At 39.1% G+C, this 25,031-nt stretch overlaps 2 protein-coding genes across 3 annotated transcripts; one reads left to right on the top strand and one right to left on the bottom strand.

Annotated features, from left to right (window-relative positions):
- The first annotated feature begins 1,349 nt into the window (after positions 1 to 1,349).
- Positions 1,350 to 10,640, top strand: xpnpep1 (X-prolyl aminopeptidase (aminopeptidase P) 1, soluble). 2 transcript variants are annotated; one of them, XM_026948030.3, is made up of 20 exons: positions 1,350 to 1,504; positions 2,835 to 2,959; positions 4,366 to 4,429; positions 4,592 to 4,696; positions 4,981 to 5,073; positions 5,188 to 5,331; positions 5,433 to 5,528; positions 6,345 to 6,426; positions 6,585 to 6,795; positions 6,918 to 7,007; positions 7,147 to 7,197; positions 7,463 to 7,521; positions 7,660 to 7,737; positions 7,879 to 7,950; positions 8,080 to 8,140; positions 8,349 to 8,418; positions 8,954 to 9,127; positions 9,394 to 9,470; positions 9,574 to 9,672; positions 10,348 to 10,640. In XM_026948030.3, the coding sequence occupies exons 2-20, from the start codon at positions 2,843 to 2,845 to the stop codon at positions 10,465 to 10,467; spliced, it is 1,863 nt and encodes a 620-aa protein (XP_026803831.3). In that variant the 5' UTR covers positions 1,350 to 1,504; positions 2,835 to 2,842; the 3' UTR covers positions 10,468 to 10,640. The 2 variants fall into 2 exon arrangements, with proteins under 2 accessions (XP_026803831.3, XP_026803830.3); XM_026948029.3 differs by lacking the exon at positions 1,350 to 1,504 and adding an exon at positions 2,483 to 2,640.
- On the bottom strand, positions 9,493 to 24,488 carry si:dkey-246e1.3 (uncharacterized). The gene is made up of 5 exons (XM_053229275.1): positions 23,834 to 24,488; positions 23,612 to 23,740; positions 11,823 to 11,921; positions 11,444 to 11,540; positions 9,493 to 11,296 (listed from the first exon to the last, which is right to left on the bottom strand). Exons 3-5 carry the CDS (start codon positions 11,905 to 11,907, stop codon positions 10,996 to 10,998), a joined length of 483 nt encoding a protein of 160 aa, XP_053085250.1. The 5' UTR covers positions 11,908 to 11,921; positions 23,612 to 23,740; positions 23,834 to 24,488; the 3' UTR covers positions 9,493 to 10,995.
- Between the last annotated feature and the right edge of the window lie 543 nt (positions 24,489 to 25,031).

Here is a 25,031-nt window from a genome sequence, read left to right as displayed (position 1 = left end):
CTTGTGCCTTCACGGATGTAGCTTTGGAGACTCTGGCTTAACACATAAGGTGAACAATGCTTCTTGCATAGCAGATGCTGCATGTGCATAGTGAAATTTGCAGCTTTACCCTAACCAATCACAAGGCTATCTTTCAAAACTGTGTTCACATTTGAATGGGTTCTTCACATCTGAGCAAACTAGTGAGCGTACGCTTTATCCTGAATCCTGCCACCTGCATAGTGGTATTTCTGTTCAGGTCTTTCAGGCTTGGAGTCTCAGACGGAGTGATGTCAATGAAATGCGCTCGTTAGAATATTAGGGCACGCCCGTTAGGACAGTTCTCAGATCAATTCCCAAAAGTCACTTTCAATATTTACTTAAGATTTGCATAAATGTCTGTTATCTTCAATTTGTTTTCATTCATGAATCGTTTTTAATTTAAGGCAGATAAGTAAGAAATAACACACGACAGACTGTGCTGTTATATGAAACTAATGCATGCTGGAGGGGTGTGATGCAGCGGGACGCGCAAGCGGAGTGCCGCTACCCCCTAGTGTATTATTCTCATATGACAGCACGGTCTGGAGTGTGTACGAGTTGTTACCATAGAAACAATAAGGTGTTAGAACGAGCGCATTAATAATAACATACGAAAATAATTCACATCTTCTGACCAATCAGATTCGAGAATTCAACCACGCTGTTGTATAAAGGCCATATATTCACTCTATATGCTCACTACATAGAGTATAACATACAACAATGACGTTATAGACCAAACGTCTCAGACAGAACGCTGTTTGGGGATAAAACGACATTAATAACTTCCCTGTGATATCACTTTTAGGACTAATTTAAATACATTTATAAAGTATCCTTTGCCTACATTACCCAAAATGGATTGATAGTTAGGTTAAACAAATAAAAGTATCTTTAAAAAGGATCGTAAACCTTCAAATGTGGATTTTTTGTCCATAAATATGTACATTCAATAAACATATTGAATAATATTTGAACAGTGAATTCATTATGACAATCCTAGTCAGGGAATTAGGCTAATGTTTTTGCCTAAAAGCCTTTTTCTGTTTGCTGGATGTCTTCATTTGAATATTTTCATATGAAAATATTCCTTAATATTCCGTGTGACTTTAATTAGTCTGGTTTTGTAAATAGCGAAATGAAAAAGAATTCATTCATCATTTTACAGCTTAATGCTTCTCAGTTTAGCAAACCTCTGTGAGGAGAAAAAGCTAAATATGCTCTTTAACAAGTCACCTGATATGGTTGTTGCCTTAGTGCCCAGATTCCGCCATTTCCGCTCTGTTGTTTGATGTTCTTCCAGCTCATTTGCATAAAAGAAGGCGAGCCTCGTGCTCTGGGACACTACTGGAAGCGCGAGGCGATCACGTGACAGCACACGTCGACGTCGTACATGGCGGCCTCCTGTTTCCTAAATGAACACAAGGCATTGTAGAGTTTTGAGGAGCGCTTTTTGAGATCCAGACGGTTCTTTTCTCAGAAGGTAACTTCGCACACATTCGGTGTCGTTCGCTCACACCGCGAAAATGCGAGAACGGTAACCGGAAACGGATCGGATTCGAGCGGGTGGCGGCGGTGGTGTCGCGCGTGCGGTGCGCGTGCATGTTTTGCTCTCCTTCTCAGCAGCGCGCGCGCTACAGATAGTACACAAATAAATAACAAACAACTATTCGAGTAAAAAAATAATAATAAATCGTGGTCATGTTGGAGATTTTTAAAACGTTTTTAATTTCTTAAAGATGTCTATTTATCGTCTGGCACAACAGAGAGGTTGTGAAGTGTTTCTTGAAATAACGACCTTCCGATTTTCTTCGTGAACTAAATCCGTTAAGCTAGCTAAATTTAACACTCATTAATCGCTGTACAGTTAGTCGTAGTTTATGCTTAAAGATACAATGTGGTGTAATAGCTAACGGTTATCTAATTAGTTTACTATTTAGGCAGCTTGTTGTTGTTTTCCTCGTTGTGCAGCGTCATGCACAAATCCAGCCAATCAGAGAGCGCGGTGGTGTTTCCGTCAATGTGATTGGACGACACAGAGCGCTGACTCTCATTCACTGTTTCTGTAAAGGGCGGATAAAAAAAAACAACGCGTCAAATACAAACTCGCTCGCTCCCTATATAAGCGCACTATGTATAGCATGACGCAATGACCTTCTGCACCCTTCTAAGTGCACTGTGTGTTTTAAAAGGAAGACATTTGGGATGCAACCCTTAAAAAAATGGAGGAAGGTTTGCTGGACTGTAAATACAGGAAATAAGCTGAGAGCAGATAGAAGCAGGATACAGCTGTTATTTATCAAATAAAATATCATTGATATTCTTATTACAAAAAAAAGATAAAGTACAACATTATATATATATTTAAAAAAAAAACTTCCTTTGTTGTTTAGCTCATCACTTATGCTATTTTGCATATTATGCAATCATCATACACTTTCACTGACATTTATGGTATTACACTTAATCAATGTTTAACTGCAGAGTTGGCAGTTTTATGAGTCTTAAAGACCAAAGACCTGGCTGAGTCAGACTTTGAGCTCCTCATGCATTGACGGATCTCGGATCTTAGAGAAAAACAGGGCTTAAGAAAAACAAAAAATCAAACCATGAGCACAGGTAATATTTTAAATGTGTATAGTTATTTTCAGATATTGACGTTATTTTTATAGTTAATGATTTATCAGATTTCCAGCTACCACTGAATAACATAAATGTTCAGAGTGACCAGATTGAGGCCTACAGACTTGGATTTATAATTATCACCATTTTTATTCGAAGCATAGTGTTAAACAAGTGTGTATTGCACACAGACGCTGTCATGTCTCCGAAGATCACGGTGGAGCTGCTGAGGAACCTGAGGCAGGCGATGAAGAATGGAAAATACTTCGCCGAGCCCATCCATGCGTACATCGTCCCTTCAGGAGACGCACACCAGGTGAGAACACCAACACCAACACCAAGCCAATTGCTTGAGGCATAAAAATCAGAGAATTCTGTCCATTTCTTCACTGTTATACTGTAGATCTAAAAGATACCATAACACACAGCTACTCTGAGTCAATACCAAGTGCTGATTATTAGTTGTAAGAAACATTGCAATACACAATATTGTGTTGCTTTTATTCGTCACCATTGTGTAGAAGCCACCGCGGATTTAAGTGAACGGAATGACACATGAACGACGTTGCGTCCGATTCAAGAAAATGTCGTAAGCAGCGATTTGAGCACAAATGATAAATCAGCTTCTGCTGCGTGGAAACAAGCTCCACCCACCAGTACCTCATTTACATGTCATATGCATACGACACGCCCCAATTTACCCTCGTATACATCTAATGTATGTGAAAAATGCTTCAGTAATGAGCCAATTAACTCTAAGACTATTCTGACAAAGATATGAGAAAAGAAGTAAATTGTAGAGGGAAAGAAAAATCTGTTTGAGTTGGTGCTTGTGTTTGAGTTTGCTGCAAAAAATATTCTTTTGGGAAACGGTTTCTGTGGGAGAAAGGACCGCCTTTTGTGATTTTTTTTTTTTTGTTTGTTTTACTGAAATTATAAAAACAGTTATGGAATTGTTCTTATTTTTTTTTAAGAACAAAAAAATTAACCACATTCTGACCAATGAGAATCGAGAATTCAACAGTGCTGTGGTGTAATTAAAATGAACAAAGCTTCAGCATTAATACATTACCGAAGTAACTAACACTTACATTAATGAACTCTTAACATCTAAACACTTCACTGTTATTTTTATTCCTTTTGAAATAAAAAAAAAGCTTCATGTCACACATGTTGGATGGACTCTGTGTGTGTGTGTGTGTGTGTGTGTGTGTGTGTGTGTGTGTGTGTGTGTGTGTGTGTGTGTGTGTGTGTGTCGTGTCACAGGCTGTGTGATTGTGAAATCACCTCTGATTATCTGATCGTGTGTGTCCTCTGAGAGCACGGTAAACCCCCCTCCCACTTCACAGTTGAGATTATGGCTAATTAGGCCTGATTGCTCATGAAGCCTGAGTCGTGGCTCAAACTTCAACGTCCACCTGTCACAAACCTGACATTTCTGTTTAATTGGCGTACAAGTGATTAATCATTTATTTTCTTTTATTTGCTTATTAGATGAAAAGAACACCCGGACACTTTTTACCCTGATCTAGCAGTCGTACTTTAAGCTTTGAGAAGTTAGTGCTTTCACACATGGCCTTTTTCTTTGCTAATGTGATACGCAGGGTTATTTATAGTTACATTGCAATATTGTTTTTTATCATGTGTATACATAATATCTAATTTCTCATGTATATAGTATCATGGAAGTTTATTTCATTTGAAGATGTTTGTCCTTTACAGAGTGAATACATCGCGCCATGTGACTGCAGACGTGAGTTTATCTGTGGATTTAACGGCTCGGCAGGTACGTGTGTACGTGCGCGCACGTGCCCTGGTTCTCAGGACTGAGGCTGAATTTCATATAGTATATTATTATTGTGCTGGTTTTTTTTTTTTAATGAAACCTATGTGTTATATTCGCCATTTTGTGTGTGTGTGTGTGTGTGTGTGTTTGTGTGTGTATTAGGCACTGCTATCGTGACGGAGCAACATGCCGCCATGTGGACGGACGGACGCTACTTCCTTCAGGCCAGCCAACAGATGGACAACAACTGGACTCTAATGAAGATGGGTACGACAGATAAAAGGCATTTTGGTTCCACTTTAGATTAAAGATTTCCTTCATCTGTTTTAACTTTTAAATATTGGTCAAAGTAAGCACCTTTTAGGACAAGTATCTGTATGCCATCTTCCAAAACAAATGGGTTGTGGCGATATTTCGAAGTTTGTCTGATCATCTTATAAATGTTGTGATCTTTTGTGAACTTTGACTTTCTTAAACTTGCATCTCGGATGTTTCTGGTTATTCTAAGACAACTAAGACTTTCCTCTTCCTCGTCTCCTGTCCTTCTCCAGGTCTGAAGGAGACGCCTTCGCCGGAGGACTGGCTCATCAGCGTCCTGCCAGACAACTCCAAAGTGGGAGTCGACCCCTGGATCATCGCTGCTGGTTAGAGCTATTCAGAACAGTTAAGAAAGCTCAATAATAGCTGCAGATTTTGTAGATAAATATGACTAGAATATAAATATTGTTGTATTTGGTATGTGTGTGTGTGTGTTTCAGATCAGTGGAAAAGCATGGCGAAAGCTCTGAACAGCGCCGGACACAGTTTGGTTGCCGTTCAAGAAAATCTAATCGATGCAATTTGGGAGGACCGACCCGCTCGACCCAGCACTCAGCTCAGCGTTCTGGGGCTCAGATATACCGGTTAATACACACCCACACATGATCAGTATTAGACTGCTTAGTACAATTACATACAATATGGATAAGAAGTCATTATAATCAGCTTTCGTTTGTGTGATCAGGTCTGAGCTGGCAGGACAAGATCGTGCAGCTGAGGGGGAAGATGGCCGAGAGGAAGATCTCCTGGTTCGTGGTGACGGCCCTGGACGAGATCGCATGTGTGTATCAGTACACCTCGTTGTGTGTGTGTTTGTGTGTGTGTGTGTGAAGTAGCAAGATCACGACACAGCTCTCAGGCTCCCCTCACCTCGCTTATTAAACGGAATTAAGTAGCTCTTATGGCAGATTGGCCATAAGAGTGGCGTGTTGATGGTAATTGCACTGACATTGTTTATTTGAATTTTTAATTTCGAGTGGGCTAAATTAACCCGTGTGTGTGTGTGTGTGTGTGTGTGTGTGTGTGTGTGTGTGTGTGTGTGTGTGTGCGCCCATGTGCGTCAGTCATTCCTCAGCTGAGGTAGATCCTCTTTGAGAAAAGTTATGATGTTATTATGAATATGACACAAATCATGAAAAACATTTAAGGAACGTTGAAGTTGCTACAAAAGACAATGAGAATGTCACAGTATTGTAGCATACAGTTGAGTGCAAAAGTTTACACCCCCATGCCCAATCTGTTTTTTTTTTTTTTTTTTTTTTTTTTTTTTTTTTGTTCTCTCTGTATCATCCCAAAACAAGAAAACAAGCATAATCAGTAAGGCAGTTCAAAGGATATGGAAAAAAATAAATAAATAAGAAGGCTGACAGCAGAGTGGTGTGATAAAGAAGAGTTACTACCGTGAAGTTGATTATTTTCCTAGAAAAGGACGTCTGGAAATGATTTTTTTCTCTTGTACCACAGCAGTTTCCTAAGGATTACAACTTTGAAATTTATTATTCAACGATATATATCATACTTTTTAGCCATTTATAGTTAATGTTGTGGAACGTCCACACAAACAAGCTAGTAATGAACAAGCTTGTCTTATTCGCAGGGCTTTTTAACCTGCGTGGCTCAGATATCGAGTACAATCCTGTGTTCTTCGCATACGCCATCATCGGAATCAACAGCATACGGTAATAAAACTGAGCGAAATATTACTAATAAATCATAATGCTGTGATGCACAAATACATAATTTTTTTCTTTTGGATTTTTGTATATGCTGAAACATGATGAAATATGTTTCATAAACCGCATGAGAAATATGCTGAAACACTAACCTGATCCTGCAGGTTGTTCATGGACGGGAAGCGTGTCGAGGACCCGGTGGTGAGGCAGCACCTGGAGCTGGACACAGCTGCTAAGCCTGAGCTGAGTGTGCAGTGTTTACCGTACGAGTGTGTGTACTCGGAGCTGCAGGCCGTGTGCTCAGCTCTCGGCCCTAAAGACAAGGTGTGGATCAGCGACAAGGCCAGCTGTGCTCTCACCCAGGCCATCCCTAAGGTTGGTAACACACACACCAACATACATTATACAATAGAGATGCATGTTTGTAATGGTGTCGGACATTAAAGGATGGTTATTTGGTCCGGAAAATATCTTATCTACATATCGTCTCTTTCCAGATGCACAGATCTCCAATCCCGTACACACCTGTGTGTCTGGCTAAAGCAGTGAAGAACCCCACAGAGACACAGGGCATGAGGATGGCACATGTGAGTACAGGTTAATACACAATGATCACTGATAATCTGTTATATAGCATCTCGATATTGTAATATCACAAGATGTCTGCTGAGGTAAGCTGCATTGCTGACACCTGCGCTTATGTCTTGTCATAAAAAAATGTTTCAGGTTAAAGATGCCGTAGCGCTTTGCGAGCTCTTTGCCTGGCTGGAGAAAGAGGTATCCTTATAACTTTTACATAATAATAATGTTAAAATATTAGTTTATTAATTTACGTCCTTGCTTATATATTTCTTTATATTTTTATTTATTGAATAAAATTAAATGTAAGTTTATTTTTAATTATTATTATATTTTATTTTATTATTATAACAGGTTTTTACTACAGGCGTCAAATCAAGTTTTATAAAGTTTTATATTTCTGCCTTTTATGAAATGTGCATGTGTGTGTGTTGGGTTATGCTCTGTTATTGTTTTTTCACAGATTCCGAAAGGTACTGTGACTGAGATATCAGCTGCGGATAAAGCTGAAGAACTACGCAGGTGAGTTTAACCTCTTACACGTCCTTCATTTATAAAAAAAAAAATTACTTTTCATTTTATGCTACTGTTACATTTATCACTATTAGTATTAGCAATTTTTTTTTAACAAACTCTTCATTTATTTTTCTCTCTTTTCAGTCAGCAGAAGGATTTTGTCGGTCTCAGTTTTCCCACCATCTCCAGCGTGGGACCAAACGGCGCCATTATTCACTACCAGTGTGTGTCGCACGTCCTCATTTTAAACACACACATATATCCTGGACTAAGCCACTTGTCCATTTGATCAGAACCTAATATTTTGTCTATTAATGCACAACAAGGATCACTGATAGAGTTTCTTGTTTTCTTGTGTGCTAGGCCGCTTCCTGAGACCAACAGGACTCTGTCTCTTAATGAAGTTTACCTGATCGACTCTGGAGCGCAGTACAAGTACGCACAAAACATCCTCACATACTCAGTACACACATTTAGGAAGATACTAGACAGCTTAAGATGTTCAAATCTGAGTGCAACCTTTCAAATGAATGTAGCTTTTTTTCAACTGTCTCGCGTGCACAGGGATGGAACAACGGACGTGACGCGTACGCTGCACTTCGGGACTCCAACAGACTATGAGAAGGTGATCAGGCTTGTTCTATATCTCATGATATATAATTTGTTTTTATTATCATAAACACCCAAAACCCAATATGCCCTATCTCCACAGCCCTGAATCTGAATCAGAGGCACTCAGTGATGTGTCCTGTGGCTCCCTCTGCAGGAAGTGAAGTGTATTGCGCTCTGTTTGTGTAACACCTGCACTTCTCCACTCTTTTTTTTGTTTTTAGGAATGCTTTACATACGTCCTGAAGGGCCACATCGCCGTCAGCGCGGCTGTTTTCCCCAATGGAACTAAAGGTACCTGGATATTAGACGTTGTACGGAACCATCACTGACGTGCTCTTTTTCTGCACATGCTAGAGTTTTAATTCATCCTTATAACTGTGAAAAATCTGCAACACTGAGAGGTTTCTTCCTCTAAATGTAATTTGCTGGTGCGAGCTTCCTTCTCTTTTTTTTTTCGAGGCCTCTTGCCTCGACTCTATTACAGAATTGATTTCAAATGTCCAACTTCTTCATATTTTGCGCAATTAGGAGATGCTGGTATTACATACGTACCATGAACACACAAGGTAAATAAGCCAGCTAAATAATCCATACAACTCAGTGGCTGCTGGGAAATTTCAAATATTTAGCTATAATAGTCAAACTGAGGTATTACTGCTCCTGAGTGCACGCATTAAATTCATAATGAGTAAGTAACTAGATGCTGTAATTAGAGAAATCTGCTCAAAGTGACTGTATGTAAATAATAAACAGCATCTGAATGAGCAGGAGAAAAGAGCACGTAGGTTATTGAAGTGTGTGTGTGTGTGTGTGTGTGTGTGTGTAGGTCACCTGCTGGACTCGTTTGCACGTGCCGCTCTGTGGGAGTCTGGACTGGATTACCTGCACGGCACCGGCCACGGAGTCGGCTGCTTCCTCAACGTCCACGAAGGACCCTGCGGCATCAGCTACAAAACCTTCGCTGATGAACCGCTGGAGGCTGGAATGATCCTCAGTGATGGTATACACACACACACACACACACACACACACACAGGCTGATATAGACATGAACATTATTTGGGCCTAATTCCATTCTTTCATATATCCCTGTATATAAATACTATGCTTTATAATAATAATAATGACCATCGTTATCATCATTCAGTTATTATTTTATTGTATGCAAATTTTCTTTACAAACGGATTGCTTATAGTGTTACATATTTATTTATGATTACATCATATTTATTGTTTATTTACTTATTTATACAATTTTTTTTAAAGAGCCTGGATATTATGAGGACGGCTTGTTCGGCATTCGACTGGAAAACGTCGTGCTGGTCGTTCCTGCAAAGCCTAAAGTAAGAGCTCTCGTGCAATGTGTTGTTTTTTTTTTTTTTTTGTCAAATTAAAACATTTTAGTGGTTAGTAATTTAAAACAATACTAACCACTCTCTCTATCAGTATAACTACAGGAATAGAGGCAGTCTGACGTTCGAGCCCCTGACGCTCGTCCCCATTCAGCTGAAGATGATTAACACTGAGCTGCTGACACAGAAAGAGGTGAAAACACACGCTGACATTAATTATTTATAGAGTTTTAATTAACACATGACATACAGGGATTTGTACTGGTGTATGGTGAGCTTTTAAAAAAACACCTCCATGTGAATGCTCTAAACATGTAGAAAACCATTTTAATTCAAAATTAATTAATTAATTTCAGAGACTGAAGGGCGGGGCCAGGTGGACGCTTTGAGAGACTGAAGGGCGGGGCCGGGTGGGCGCTTTGAGAGACTGAAGGGCTGGGCCGGGTGGGCGCTTTGAGAGACTGAAGGGCGGGGCCGGGTGGGCGCTTTGAGAGACTGAAGGGCGGGGCCGGGTGGGCACTTTGAGAGACTGAAGGGCGGGGCCAGGTGGGCGCTTTCAGAGAGAGGAGAGGGGCTGGGGCGGAGGGTTAGGTGGGCAGGTAGATTGTTTAAGAGTGCTGAAGAGGCGGGGCTGAAAAACAGTTTTACAACTTGTAGCTATAAGGTCTAAAGACTCTGCGTGTTACTTCTAAACAGATAAAGAAGTGCAAAAACTTTACACGTCTTGTTTACGAAGTTGTCTATTGCTTTGCAAAACATAAAATTACAATTTTCGACAGATAACTGCCTCCATAAAAAAATAAATGAATTCTATTTGCCCACATTCTTTAACATTGTATAAACGATGGCTATTTTTCTTCTTCCGCAGCGTGACTGGCTGAACGATTACCACCGGCAGTGCCGTGAGACGGTTGGCGCCGAGCTGGAGCGGCAGGGCAGGAAGGAGGGCCTGGATTGGCTGATCAGGGAGACTCAGCCAATCACATAAAGTCAAACTTGACTAATTTTTATTTAACCCAGTCCTAACTGATCGAATCAGAAATGACTTTTCTCTGAATTTTTGCTTTGAATTCTCTGCAAGCTGACTTTGTGAAGCACATGAACACAAACACACTCAGCACTTCTTTTACAAAACAATAAAACCAAGAGTGCTGAACTCCACTGGTTACATTTTGTGATTTTTTTTTTTTTTTTAAAAAGAATTTTTTTTTTTTTATAAATTTAACCATTCCCGTTGCTTGTAGTCAGAATGATCCACTGCACAGTTGTGTGTAAATTGCAGTTGTCACCTTCCCTTCAATTTCGTTGACTTGGAACATTCCAATTTCACCCTATAAGTGCATGTAGGTTTAATAGTCTGTTATTCTCGTTCCCTTTTCAGTTGGAACATTCCAACTCACTCTAAATCTTAACCCACTGTGTGTTGGAACGTTCCAACAAGCTCTACAAATGCGTGTATTTTTGTTACCAGTTCATGATTTCCCCTCTCCCTTGTTCAGTTGGAACATTCTGCGTTCTACAGCTGCATATAAAAGGAGGGTGGGTCCAGGATGATACCATCTTTGGGGTCAGTTGGTGGCAGTGTAGTGTGTCTGGGATGGACGACATCATCGTCATCATCATGGCATCCGACAGGAAGTGGATTGGCGTAGATGTAGTAAATGGAGGAGTCGTCCTTCCTGAATGATTCTGGTGGCCGAATCAGGGGCAGTGGGTTATGCAAACTCTGTGACCTCTGTACGACCTTTAGGTTCACTGGCTCCTCCTCTAGGTCACAGGCCACAGCGCTTTCATACTCACCCGCTCGCTTCCGGTGCCTGCGAATGATAAGATTTTACGATAAACAGTTCTAATGTTTAATCAGTTACTTAACACATTTTGACCAATCAGAATCGAGAATTGAACACTGGAAGTATTGTGACAAACTGAATTTAAGAACTTGTATGTTGTTTGAGATTTTTCACCTGCAGCGGTTGAGGTAGGACACGCAGCAGGCAATGGCCGTCACGGTGAGAATGCACACAGACAGAGCGAGCATGGAGATGTTGAACACTTTACACTCTACACAGTGACAGAGGAAACGTGAAAGAAAGTATTTTCTTAAGGAATCGTTAGGAATGTTAGCTACTCATTGACGCTAAGGAATATTTAACACAAAAACAACCCCAATGTTATTCTTAAAGGGTGCCAAACCAGCATTCTGGTTAAAAATATTGTGTCTAATAAAACAATTAATTAAAGCCATGGTTTTAAAAGTTGGGTCTTCGATTTGGCATGTGGAAAGGTCGGAAATTAAAAAAAAAAAAAAAAAAAAGAAAAAAAAAACGTAGCCGTGTATCTCACCATAGACGACATCTCTGCTCTCGCTGTCTTTATTCGTGCTGTTAAGGTAAAGCGCAGAGCTCAAAGTTGTCAGCCTGGCACTCATTGTAGCACTGGCATCTCCAAAGAAAGAGAGACGGAGTGAGAAAACAAAAAAGGGTTCGAACCATGTGACTTTAGCAGGTTTCCGTGGTGATGCCCCCCCTCAAACCCTTTTGTCACCCCATTCTTTCCTGCCAACTCAGTCTTGTTTGTGGGGACCAGGGTGGAAAAAGAGGGGTGGGGAGGGGGGGGGGCGGGCGTTGTTGCAGCGTCCCAAGTACACAATGCCTTCACACACATTCAGCTCTTTGTGTGTTGTAAAGTGTGGAAAAAAATTCATTTCTTCAGCTTCTATTCGTTTTAGACGTCCGTTACTTATTATTAGCAACATTAGCTAGTGCAAAACACTTCACACACCAAACATGGCTTGGCTCATGCTCGGCTGTTGAAGGTAAGCGGAAAATTGTGGGAATCTGATATTTTCGCCAAATTGTCCCTTTAAATATCTGTCATTATCCTTCATATTTTGTATTTATTTTAGGGAAAAAACAGTCTTGTTAAAACTCTCCCAGCATAACTTCTGTCCTCATACTGAAGATGTGGGACTCTAAAATGATGTCTTTCTTTTTTTCTTTTCCTCCAAACAGTTTAACGACTTACCAAATTCTGTCTCACACACACACACACACACACATATGAGAGCACTGGCACTGAGGACAAGATCCACTGGGGGTTTGCTTTGAGTTCTCAAGTCGCCTGGAAGACAGAAAAGTGTGTGTGTGTGTGTGTGTGTGTGTGTGTGGATGTTTTTTCCCATGTCCAGCCACAGATATACATGACTCAGCCACCCAGCTATGATGGCATCAGAGGTCAGCGCCCTCACCACTGATGCCAATCAAAACACACACAAACGCAGCGTGGTCACTCAGGCGCTCCGTCCTAAATCACTCTAATGCTCACTTTTACTGCACCCTTGTGGAACATTTGGACATGGACTGTTGCTCCTGGGGCTCATGGAGCTGATTAGTTCAACAACTAGATGGCAGCGTTCACATGAACTTGACTTTTAAATAAATAAAGAAAGAAAGAAATATTACAAAAGACAGAAAATAAGACCAAAAAAGTCTAGACAAAAATATATTTCTGGACTAGAATATAAACTTGTTGCTCTCTATACATAATTGGCCCAAGTCTCTTCTCTCGTTAACACACACAATTGATCACAAGTAACGTATTTTGTAATATTGTAATAACAATTACATCACATTATATCACACACCTCTCACTTATTTTTGAAACGTTAATTATCGTACAAGCTGTTTAGAAGCACTTTTTTTGAAGAAGCCCTGGATTGCAGTATTTTTATTGAATAAAGTGCTAAAGATGGAAATAATGATCATGACTGAGCTACTTGACTGCATAAAACGTGAAAGAAAAAAATTTCCATTCAGACCAGATGAACCAAGATAAAAATAAATAAAAAATATAAGACCTCATTTAAAATTTCTATGCATTTCTTACATTTATTTCAGTATTTATTTACTCATTTATTTATTAATTAATTTATTAATTCCTGTATTTATTTTAAATGCATTTTTTCATATTTATTTTATTTTATTTCTTTGTGTTTTTTTTTTTTTTTTGGCTCCTGTATTTATTCAATTCTGTATTTATTTATTCCTAAATTTGAGGGATCTTGGGATATGATTTTTTAAGAAGTGTCCCAAAGTCGGGGAAACATTTTGTAGCCAAAGTGCCGTTGAATCTGTTCCATTTGAGAAATGTTTTCAAGGATGTTTGTGGTCTTTGGTAGCACAGTAAAAAGTAAAAATACCACAACAAAGTAGCGACACGATTTCGATTTTTAATTTCTGAATGACGACGATGTACAGAAGGGCTTTTTTTTATATAGCTATCAGCTTGCTAGCTTATTAAATTATTTACATATCAGTTTAAAAATATGATTTTTTTTTTTTTTTTTTACATAATAATCGATTTATGATTGCTGCCTCAATTCATTTCAATCATTGCTATTTTTTTTCATTCAAATCATTACACCACTAGTTGGAATGGACTTATCTGGAATTATATGTCATGAATCTCATGTCACGTGCTTCACAAAGTCTCAAGAGCGAATGAAACCTCACTCTAGCTGGGGATTAATGTAAACCGAGTGCGTAAAGAGACGGAGCAGCTTCACGGTCCACCTAAACGTCCATCTATGCTGTTTAATAATCCATAGCAAAGTGAGGAGACATTACTCCAGTGTGTGTATTAGGGTGTGTATTATGTCTCATAAGTTCAATGTGTTGGGAAAACACACAGGTTTTACGCTCATGTGACTTTTATTCGTCACGCCGTAAAACACCAATTCAGGTTAAAACGTGTTAATGAGGACCAACTACATTATCAGTGTATTTCAATTAAACTGTGAAGTAAATCCGTTTGATCTGTTGGGAATCCAGGAAATGTGTTCGAGAGATGATCCTGGATCAGTGTTTGGTTTTCAGAGTTATGAGGACATAAAAGGGACTGATCCTCGGTCAGTTAATGGGCTGATATTTCCACCCTGAGGGTCACACATGGGGCAGATTAGCACTTTTGTTTGCCCTCCACGCACCAAGTGGTGTTTATTACAAGAGGAAAATGCTCGGCGTAATTATTTGTGTACATGTTCTACAAATGAAGGCGTTCCAGACTAAATACATTAGACGCAGAGGAATTCGAGGCATGTGGGCGAGTTCGAGGTGCAGTCATTTTCTACAAATACGTTTTTCCATATTGTACTTTATCTTACACTATCTTGGGTTTTATGAAAATGAAACACGTCTACTGAGTGTTTTTTTTCTCCCACTTTTGTTTTACGTTTGGTCAGTTCACATGAACATAGCTTAAGAAGAAGAAGAAGAAGAAGAAATACCAGGGAATTCTCTCCAGTCACGCTCCATTACAGCGACGGCGTCAACCTTAAAACTGATTTAGTAAAGATATCAATATTGACGGAGTGACAGAGAGAGAGGAGGTATGCCAGCATCTTTTCTAAACCAAATAACTGTGTGTGCTAATAATATTTCTGAACTGATCACCAGGGTACTGATTCTAAGCCTTTTTTTATACATCTCTTTTGCTAATGTGAAGTTCTAGCTGAAAAATATTTCATCAGTATTTCACCATTTTCTTTGGTCACAGTTATGGGTAATCCTATGTCTTACTGGATGGAATGTGTTTGAGAGATTCAGGACGAGATCCCAATAAAATCTTGTCCGAATTCTATAACAGACACGTGCGATAACGTATGTGCTCCATGTCAGATTAGACGATGAAGATCCTCTAACGATAGACCTGTGATTAAAGAAAATTTCTACGTTCTGCTTATGTCAACAATCAGCGCAGTGCATAAACGCAAACATTCTTCAAAGTGAGCTTGTTTTGTTTACGTTTTGCCATCGCCACTACCGTATTTGTAGCTGTCCTGTGAGTTTCGTGTTTAAGACTGTTCATCTCAATTCACGAGCAATGAATTCTTTTGCGATGTGAGATATTTGTATTATTGATATTAAGTATTACTGAAAACTTCGGACGAAAATCATACTATGTAATGCCGACTTAATACATATACATATTGTAAAGTGGTTTGTGTAGTAAAGTGGTGCTTTCGTTTTTCAAAACGAAAAGGAGAAAAACCAGGAAACAATTTTTTTTTGCTTTTTTTGAACACACAAAACAGGAAATTTGTTCATTTTTTAATAAAAATATTGCCAGTTTTTAATTGTTTCCACTTGTTTCAACACATTAAGTCTGTGGAAAAGAACCAAATAGAGTATGAAGCCTATATCTATCCAATCCACTCATTTTAAGCTCTCAATCTATTGGCATAATTTACCTTTTTTTTTGAGCATTTATTTCCAGAAAGAAGCAAAATTATTATATTATTATTATATTATTATAAAATAAAAAGTGTAATACAAAAAGCTTGAAGAAAATTAGTAGAAATATGTAGAAATACATTTAATAATGTCATATAATAATATTTGCTTTATTGTAATCTTATAATAAGAAATACCAGATAAATTGAACTATGTTCAAGATTTTGTCATGCTAAGCAATGCAGTGTAGAAATCATATTATTATAATATTCATGAATCCAAATAATAGGAAAAAAAAAATGTATATGGATCTAAAGTAGATTATTATTAAAATGTGGAAGCATGCTCATGCTCCTCATGAAGCTGCTGAGAAAACTGTGATCTAAAATATTTTTTTTCTCCACTGCATAAATCCATACGTGTTGTTTCATCGTTCTGATCGCTAACAGTAGTGTTACAGCGTTCACTGCGCCAGGGTTTTAAACTAACTCCATGTGACTTTACATCAGAAGAAGAATATATAATCAGTTACAGATGAAGGAATGAGGAACGCTTCTCCACGAGAAGGTGTGTCCAAGCCTCTGATTGGTTCTGTATGTCTAAATATGAACTTAATTCTCCTCCAAGTCTCACCCCCTACATGGAGGCTACATCTGAGAAACCGTTCAGCAAGCCATCAAGCCCTAAGTGATACATTCTGTGTGTCATATTTGTCTCCAGGGCGTCCTGTTCCAGACGTGATTTCTAAATACAGAGTACTGAAATGTAGAACTAGACATTTTAGCTCAATTTTGAGCTACTCCATTCTCTCACATGCTCTGTCAGCGGTCAGGTTTTACAGGAGCAAGTAAATGCCATTCAGAAATAAGGGCTACACGCGTGATTTAGAGATCTGTCATCACTGCGAATGTCAGACTCCAGTTTTTTAGGGATTGGGGTTACAGATGGAGTGTGACCCGTAAACCAGGGTGAAGCAGTAATGGCCTCGTGACCCAGAGTGACCTCTGCACATGTTATGCAAGATCGACTTTATTCTCACGTAAACGTACGGCATGTTTTTCTTGTACGTCAAGGTCAGAAAACAAACAAGCTGAAGAAACGTTGGTAAATGTTGCCATCGGATTGATATTAGGGCTTCAGATAGCGAACTAGGTGTGACAAGTGTGTCTAAAAGTATATTATGATAAGCAAATTTGAAAAAGCAAATATCAACAGATGAAAAAATTATATATATATATTAATATATAAAAATTGTAACTGACAAATTGCTGTTCTATAAGACGAATAAAACAGTTTGGTTGTTCATTGATCGCAAGTTCGAATCCCGACGATGCCACGGCCATTTGTGGCCATGATGGGTGGGAGGGGCATACTCTCTCTCCCCTTGTCAATCACAGTGACACTAGCCAATCGTAGGCATCTGAGAGCTCGTGTATGTGGAAGAGGGTAGATAGCACTTTCCTCCGAGTGTGTTAAGATGCTCTGTGGGAAAAAAACACTTTCGCACGTGCTGTTATAGGAAAATTATCAACTTTGGTGTTGTAACAGCTGATTTTTGTGGCTTTTACTTGTAAAAAAAATAACATACGTATTTAAAATAATATTTGGCTTGTTAATGTGCAACTCATGGACATGAAAAGTGTATAAATTAAAGTCAAAAACAAACTTCACTGAGACGCCCTGCTTAGATTTGGGAAATCTCTGTTTCTCCCGAGGTTGTCGAGTATAAGTAGATCTTCAGTAAATCCACTCTGTTAGCTTTAAAAATCCCAGTGAATTTCCTAAAACCTGTGTTGCTCATTCCCTCCTCACTGTTTAATAACTCTTTATGAAGAGTCAGATTTCAGCAAGGTAAAAGAGATATACAGGATTATCACCATGACCTCTGACCTCTCCTGGGATTAGCGAGACCTAAATCACAGGCTACTGTGGAAAAGCAATATTTCTTGTAGTGTATGGCTTTCTTATGTCCTAAAACCTGTATTTAAGGTTAGCAGAGTCTATAGGTTTCCCATATCAGTCTTTACGCCTGGATTATAAGCAGCTACAGATAATGTGACGCTGTTCTGGGATCAGTGTGTGCGTATGTGGTGTGGTATATACTAATGAATATGATTAGGTGAACACTTGAAACCTGTTGACGTAGTTGCGATTGCGTTTCAGTGTGACACGACTGCAACGCACTGATTAAAATGAAATGCAGTGCAACCGGGAATTACATTCAATCAGTGTTTAATTCTATAAATCCAATCTCCTGCTGATTGAGCGACGTACGAGGAAAGCAGTGAAGGTGTTGCTTTTCACTGTGTAATGTTTTCCTCATGTCACACATGAAAAGCAATACTGAATATGTTTCTTTGTCTCAGTGTGATTGCTTTTCAATCTGGCAAAGGAATCTTCTCCACAAGAACCTGGCAGCGTAAATCTGAAAATCTTCTAACTCAAAATAAATACTCAATACACCTAGAAGATTGTACTTCACACTTAATCGGTTAATACCTAGAAATTAGCAGAGGTGCTGATGTAGTCGTGGCATTTATGATTTTTTGACCCCTCGCTACAGTGATACAGGAGGAGCAGTGGTCAAACGAAACATGACTAAAATTCACCCACCGAAAAAGGCAATTCACCGAAGGGGAAAGGACTTGGGACGTGAAAGACTTCTGCTAGTGGTTACTTTCACTTCACTGTAACTTTAGCTAGCTGAACTTCATCGTGAGCCAGATAGAAACAAAGTGGGTGGGACTGTTGTTTCTTTGGTTGATAAAAAAAAAAATGGACAAGCTATTTAATATTAGGTAGCTTTAAGTCACGGTACTTTTGCCTCTGTTTTCTCACTGTTGTTTGGTGTACATTGGAGGAAAACTAAACGAATTCGCTAGCTAACATTACTCCTACATCCTCTCGGAAAACACACCACAATGAACATATTGTTGATGTGTGCAACTCGATGGTATTGTGATTAGCTGGTCTACATAATGCATAACAAAAAAAGGTTTTCATCATTTATGCTGTTAGCATGGAGCTGTCTGTAGCATTTTATTGTTAGCAGTGTTGATGCTTGATATTGACTCAGTTAGTACATCATCTCTACTACATTCAGTCCTTTCAACAAACCTTTCCTTCAAACAATCAAATTAGATCGAGACTAACTATTCAGGGAGGTCCTAGTTTTTCGATAAAGGAATGGCCTCACTCAATCAATTAGATCATTGTTGAGCTCCATACATCTGATTCATCGTGTATTTTCTGGAACAGTGGGCTGAATTTAGTCAGATCCTTAAAATCACATTAACTGGGGTGTTCAGTTATATCTTTTCCACCAGTCATGTACAACCATGTACAGATTTTAGCAAAGATAAACAATAACATGAACGCTGCCGAATATTTAATATATCTAACTTATTATATAGAATATTAGCTAGCTACAGTACGAACATGCAAACTCACCTTAGCTAGCTACCAGATTTTTTTTTACATTTGTAACCTGTTTAGCTAGCTCATTATTTTAGGTATTTATTCAGCAACTGGTGGGTGAAATGTTTCAGTGAGTTTCCCATTGTAAATAAATGCAAATAGGTGGCCTGGGTCATTGGGGCATCTGAACACAACATGAGGCTGGTTAATTGCATTCAGGCCGATCCTGACTGTTAGCCCGAGCTCGTACCGACAATCCTCTCTGATCCGGATACGGCTTGACCCGGTCAGCGTGCCATTTCTGCTGAAAGGGAGATATTAATTTTGGCTGATGACCCGTAAATAGCTTATTGGGCTGGTTGAACATCGAGGGCACAAGATTAGATCAAACCCCCCGAACCTTCACAAAACATTTCTAGAATAAAAAAACCCTTTTCAGTGCATTAATTATTAAACAAAGAGCGATTAGAAAGCAAAGAGCACCTGAACCGGAAATACAGACTAACCATTAATTATATAAACAGTCACTCCTTCAACAGCCTGTTTTTTTTCTCTCTGTTGAAGTTATTAAGACATAATTTGCCAAGTTATCGAGAGACCGCAAAGTGTAAACTCTGCCGTGGTGGAAAGTTTACTGACGTTTACAAAGCGCTGACACTGGAGACTCCTTCCTTAAATGTTAAATAAACATCTCCTTACCAATATGAAATGTTTGCCTTTGTTAAATAACAACATTTTTAATTTGTTTATTATATGTATGCTTATATGGAACGTTTGCCAATACAATTTAATGCGAATGAGCTGTTACTATAGCAACGATAACACTTCTAGACACGTATTTTCAGAGCTTCAACACCAATCACATTCGAGAATTCAAAAGCGCTGTTGTAGGAATCTCTATAACTACTTCCAGACCCTTTTTTATTGGCGTGATAAACGCGAATAGTGACAGATCTGATAAAGCTAAACACCAGCAGTAACAGCGTAGGCATGTTTGCCAGCTTTAAAGATCCCACGAGGCTCCTGAAGCAGAGACATGCTGTCTACACAAGGCCTTCAAGTACAGTAGCTGTAGACATGTACGAGATTTTCATCCAGCACAGCTGTGTGTATCTACAGACGGATAAACACACAGACCAATTCATACACACACAATACATCCGAAAGATAATAATCCCCCCAAAAAACAAACAAAGAAACACACCTGCTGATTTTGGGGTGAAAAAAAGCTCATGAGAAATTGTCCTAAAAACACATAATGGAGTAACAAGAGCCAAACAAGGCTGTGATAACAGGATTGCTTCCCAGGTTAATGTCCATCCGCTGAGAGGTTATTAATCAGAGACTCTGTCAGAGGCTTCGTCGATTGGGTCTTCCCTCGACAGCTACTCTTTCATCCGAAATCCTGAGCTGCTTGCACTTGTTTCAGACCCGGCTGAGTCACGTTGAGATGGCGTTATGTCTCTCTGGGGCTTATAGCTGAGCTTGGACAGTACATTTGTTGTGTCTTAACACTGCGTCTGGACATGCACTGCAAACCCTCACGCCCACGTTTCTATCACCTCCACTGTGAATGTTTATATAAGGGAGCCATTTTGCTGCGTCAAATAGCAGATGCTATCTTCAATTCCTCACTTTCGGGGGAAAAACAATTCCTTGCTGAGGGCAAAAACGAATGAAAACGTGCACTTGCTCAAGTGCATTTGGCTTCACTACAAACACGGATGAACAAACGGCTACCAGAAGTATGAGATATGTCCACTATGGAGACTGGGGAATATCTGTGCCTTTTAGTGCTCTGGAGAATGTAAGCATGCTAGTACACTGTCTCTCTCTCCTCTCTCTCTTTCTCTCTCTGTCACTATCTATCTGTCTCATCTTTCGCATTATATATCAGCATGTGATGAAATGTATAGGCTGTAATTCTAGATCCTATACACAATGGAACCTCATGACAGAGCGGTATTAGATATAACCTGGAAGGAACTCTCCGATAAAAGCACACTGGAAAAACTCCAGCCCTCTAAAATAGTCACAGTAGCGTAGCCTCTGCATAACTCACAATCATGTCCATAGAGGTGAAGACAGAGTTGAATGCATTTGATGAATGTGGAGTCTGAGAAATTTCATCTGGAGGGCAGTGAAATATGAATGTACGACACGCCAATAACTTTAACACGTAAACGTTAAATAAACTTCTCCTTACAGAAAGCTGACTTATAAATTATTTAATGTTAAAATGTGCACAGCGCTCCTTCCTGTCTCTGTCACATCGTGAACTACCAAGCATGAGACGAAGCCTGTTTGTTTAAATGGTAACCAGGGGTGCCAATACTTTATTCCTAGTGAAAATGGAAGTGCAAACTTTAACAGATGATGTTACAGTGAACAAAACCATGCTTCTTTTGTGTGGCCGGATCTCAAATGGTGCTTCATTGGACATACAGTACAATATATATATACGTTCCACTTTATGTTGTACCCTATGTAGGGAGCGAATGCAGTGAATATGGAGGCTTTTATATTGAGAATATGTAAAAAAAAAAATGTAAAATTAAGCTAAAATCATTGATTACTTTGGGTAGAAAAGTAAAAATAAATCTTAACCATTTTGCATAGAACCTTTAAACACCATCTGGTAAGATCTGCACTGTATTTTTGTATTAAAGCTTAAAGTATTGGCACCCTTGGCTGTGTTTGGGAGTGTGGGCAGCCATTAAATACTACGAGTTTGAGTAGAATTTTACTACTCATTCCAGTCATCACACAAAAACCTGTTTAGTAACTCCTCCTACTTTCATGGGGAGAGCTATGCGATTGGAAAGCAGCACACACACACTTGTGGATGTACGTAGGCTATGGTGAGCCACACTCTTCTTTGGAGAAATGCTACAAGTGGTGTATAGACAGGTGGCCTGATTATTAATCAAATGAATGTGAGAATGGTGTGTGCTGATACGTTTCTGTCATTTGACTCGTCCATGAGGTTACTGTTTATATTAGTACGCTATAGTGAGCTAGGAAAAGTCCATTTTTTTTGGGTGAAGTGTTGGGGATTTATTGGCTCTGCAGGCAACAACACTGCTGAGTGTTTCTACACCTGATGAACGAGTGCACTTGTTTCTTAGGATATGTGTGTGTATATATATACGACAGAGAAGTAATTAGTTTGGTAGAACTGAGTAATGAATTGGTGATATGTGTGTGCGGTCAAGGAAAAGAAGTCATACACATGCAGTTTCTCTGGGAAACACACACACCCTGGGGGAAAGCACTATGAGGGGGCAGGAGAGAGACAAAAATAGGCTGAGATTTCACTATAATCGGAAAATGTGGCTTCTTTCAAATAATGTTCACAGACTCAGAGCCAAAAAAACCAGACTGAATATCTCCATTAAGCCCTGCACCGTGTCCTCGAACTAGTAGTACAATTATTCCCCCCAAAAAAAACAGCCAAAGGTTTAGACATATCTGATTGCATGCATGTTGCCTTATTCTGATAGTTGTACGTTCAGAGGAGTGGTCATGTAATTATTAACGGAGAATTGTTATGTCAATTTTTTTTTTTTTTTTTAAAGACGAGGTGTTTTTTTTTTTCCAGAAACACTATGCCATCTTTTTACCCCATGATCTGTGGGAATATCCCAAGGCATCTTAATTCCAGTGCGAAGTAACACATAAGTATTCCCTCATATTCACCTTTTTCAAGGTGTGTCTTTACTTAAAAAAAAAAAAAGCCTAGCTTTTTGCACCTCTAGTGAGTTTCTGAGCAGACGTTAGCTAATGTCCTGCACAAGATACAGCTCTCCAGCTCACATCACAGCTGCTGTGACCAATGATCACCATTGTTCCCAAAGGCCAATCATTGATCACCTTTGTTCCCAAACACCAATCACTGATCACCACTGTTCCCAACAACTAAATACTTATCAACATTGTTCCACATGACCGATCATTAATCACCATCGTTCCAAAAACCAATCACTGATCAATATTGTTCACAATAACCAATCAGTGATCACCATTGTTCTCAATGATCAATCACTGATCGCCACTGTTCCAAATGACCAATCACTGATCAATATTGTTCCCAAAAACCAATCACTGATCAATATTGTTCCCAATCACGGAACACAGGTCACTGATCACCACTGTTCTCAACAATCACTGATCACCATTGTTCCCAAAAACTAATCACTGATCAATATTTCTGCCAACAACCAATCACTGATCACCATTGTTCCAAATGACCAATCACTGATCACCATTGTTCCAAATGACCAATCACTGATCACCATTGTTCCAAATGACCAATCACTGATCACCATTGTTTGTCCATCCATGCATTTGCGTGTCTTCAGAAAATCTTCTTTCTTTGATATCCAAATGACTACGCGTTTATGAATAACGGCCATCTATGAATATGCAAATTAGTGTATGACATCATTCTCTAGTAACTTTTTAAGCATGCGTTAGCTACATTACCTGCAAAGGATTGGCAACACTTCTTCTGCGACCAAAACTGTCAAGTGCTTGGTTTCAGTTTCCCTCCACTTTATCTGCGAGTTAAATTGCAGGAGGAACCCTGTACGTCTGGCAACAATCTGAGGAAAACTATAAGACAGATAAAATATCACATTACGAGAAACAAAGGAGGAACTCTGAAGGTTTTTTTTATAAAAATAATAACAAAAATAATAAGCCCACTGCTGCAGTGTTTCCTTCTTTTTCCTGTCCACTTAGGAGGCCCTTTCCTGGAGGTTTTGACAGGTTTGGTGTCTGCTGCCAACCAAAACACCCACGGTGTCATTCATGGTACACGGCTCACACTCACCCAGCCATGGAAGAGTGGTGAAAAAACGGCGTGCCTGCACGTCCTCCTGCGTCACTCTGAGGCAGCGTGTCTCTCTCTGTCAGTGTTTGGGCAGATACGGGTTATTATTCGGAGACCTCGCTGTTTTAACTGGCACCGTGTAGAGAAGAAAAGTCCCGTTTTCTCACTGCTGGACTCTCAGTCCCACAAGATGGCATGTTCACAAACATACCAAACCATTTAACCTTTAAAATTCTTATCGTTAAAGCGTAATTTAATGTAACTCATGGGATGATTGTCGCTTCACGTATGTTTCTCTTTCCACTAACTTGTCCCCGGACAGACAGGGGCTCATTGCTAGTGCAAATACAGCGATATTTAGACACGATTATATGAAGTTCGCTAAAAAACCAGGTGGACAATATCAAACTCCAGATGAATTCACGGAGGACCGTGTTTCCTGCACGCTCAGGAACTGCTTTATGGATTTGGGATTTATGTCCAGCTGAGGTGCAGCGCTCATGAGTGAACTGCTACTGACAAGAAAAGCAAAGCCTCCGTTACGAGCTGTCATGAGAATCGCGCAATCTGCCCACACGCGTATATTTATACATATTATATTAAATGTATATATCAAAAATGGGGCCAGGGTTAAAAAGAGGGCCATCCTGGTGCAAGACGGTCACAGCTGGAACAGCTTCATCAAGCTATATATATATATATATATATATATATATATATATATATATGTATATATATATATATATATATATATATATATATACACTATATTGATATAAATATATACAGAGTTCGGATCTGTACTCATAATTGTTTAGGATGCATTCATCTGTTTGATTTGTGTTTTTGTATTAGTACACCCCTAATGTGTGTGTGTATATATATATATATTATTTGCTCTAAATACAATTATTTAATTCTGTTTATAAAAATTTGTCTACTGTTATGATGAAGTGAAAAACTGTAATTAATAACTTCCTTACTTTTGGATTTTGGATTGTTTTTCATTGTACATCCTTGGAATTCTACATTTTTTTGCCACAAATTGTAAAATAAATGTACATGTTTACA

The sequence above is a fragment of the Pangasianodon hypophthalmus genome, chromosome 25 (genome assembly GCF_027358585.1).
Source record: "Pangasianodon hypophthalmus isolate fPanHyp1 chromosome 25, fPanHyp1.pri, whole genome shotgun sequence".
Classification (NCBI taxonomy): Eukaryota; Metazoa; Chordata; class Actinopteri; order Siluriformes; family Pangasiidae; genus Pangasianodon; species Pangasianodon hypophthalmus.
The sequence above is the reverse complement of the archived record's forward strand: the minus strand, read 5'-3'. Positions and strand labels throughout refer to the sequence as shown.

Bases quoted from the DNA above. Each gene is read 5' to 3' on its own strand.
- xpnpep1 (XM_026948029.3), top strand. The intron at 9,471-9,573 runs GTAAGAGCTCTC...TCTCTCTATCAG, and splicing joins TCGTTCCTGCAAAGCCTAAA to TATAACTACAGGAATAGAGG. The intron at 9,673-10,347 runs GTGAAAACACAC...CTTCTTCCGCAG, and splicing joins AGCTGCTGACACAGAAAGAG to CGTGACTGGCTGAACGATTA.
- si:dkey-246e1.3 (XM_053229275.1), bottom strand. From the start codon at position 11,907: ATGAGTGCCAGGCTGACAACTTTGAGCTCTGCGCTTTACCTTAACAGC. The intron at 11,541-11,822 runs GTGAGATACACG...GTCACTGTGTAG, and splicing joins GAGCAGAGATGTCGTCTATG to AGTGTAAAGTGTTCAACATC. The intron at 11,297-11,443 runs GTGAAAAATCTC...TATCATTCGCAG, and splicing joins TCCTACCTCAACCGCTGCAG to GCACCGGAAGCGAGCGGGTG.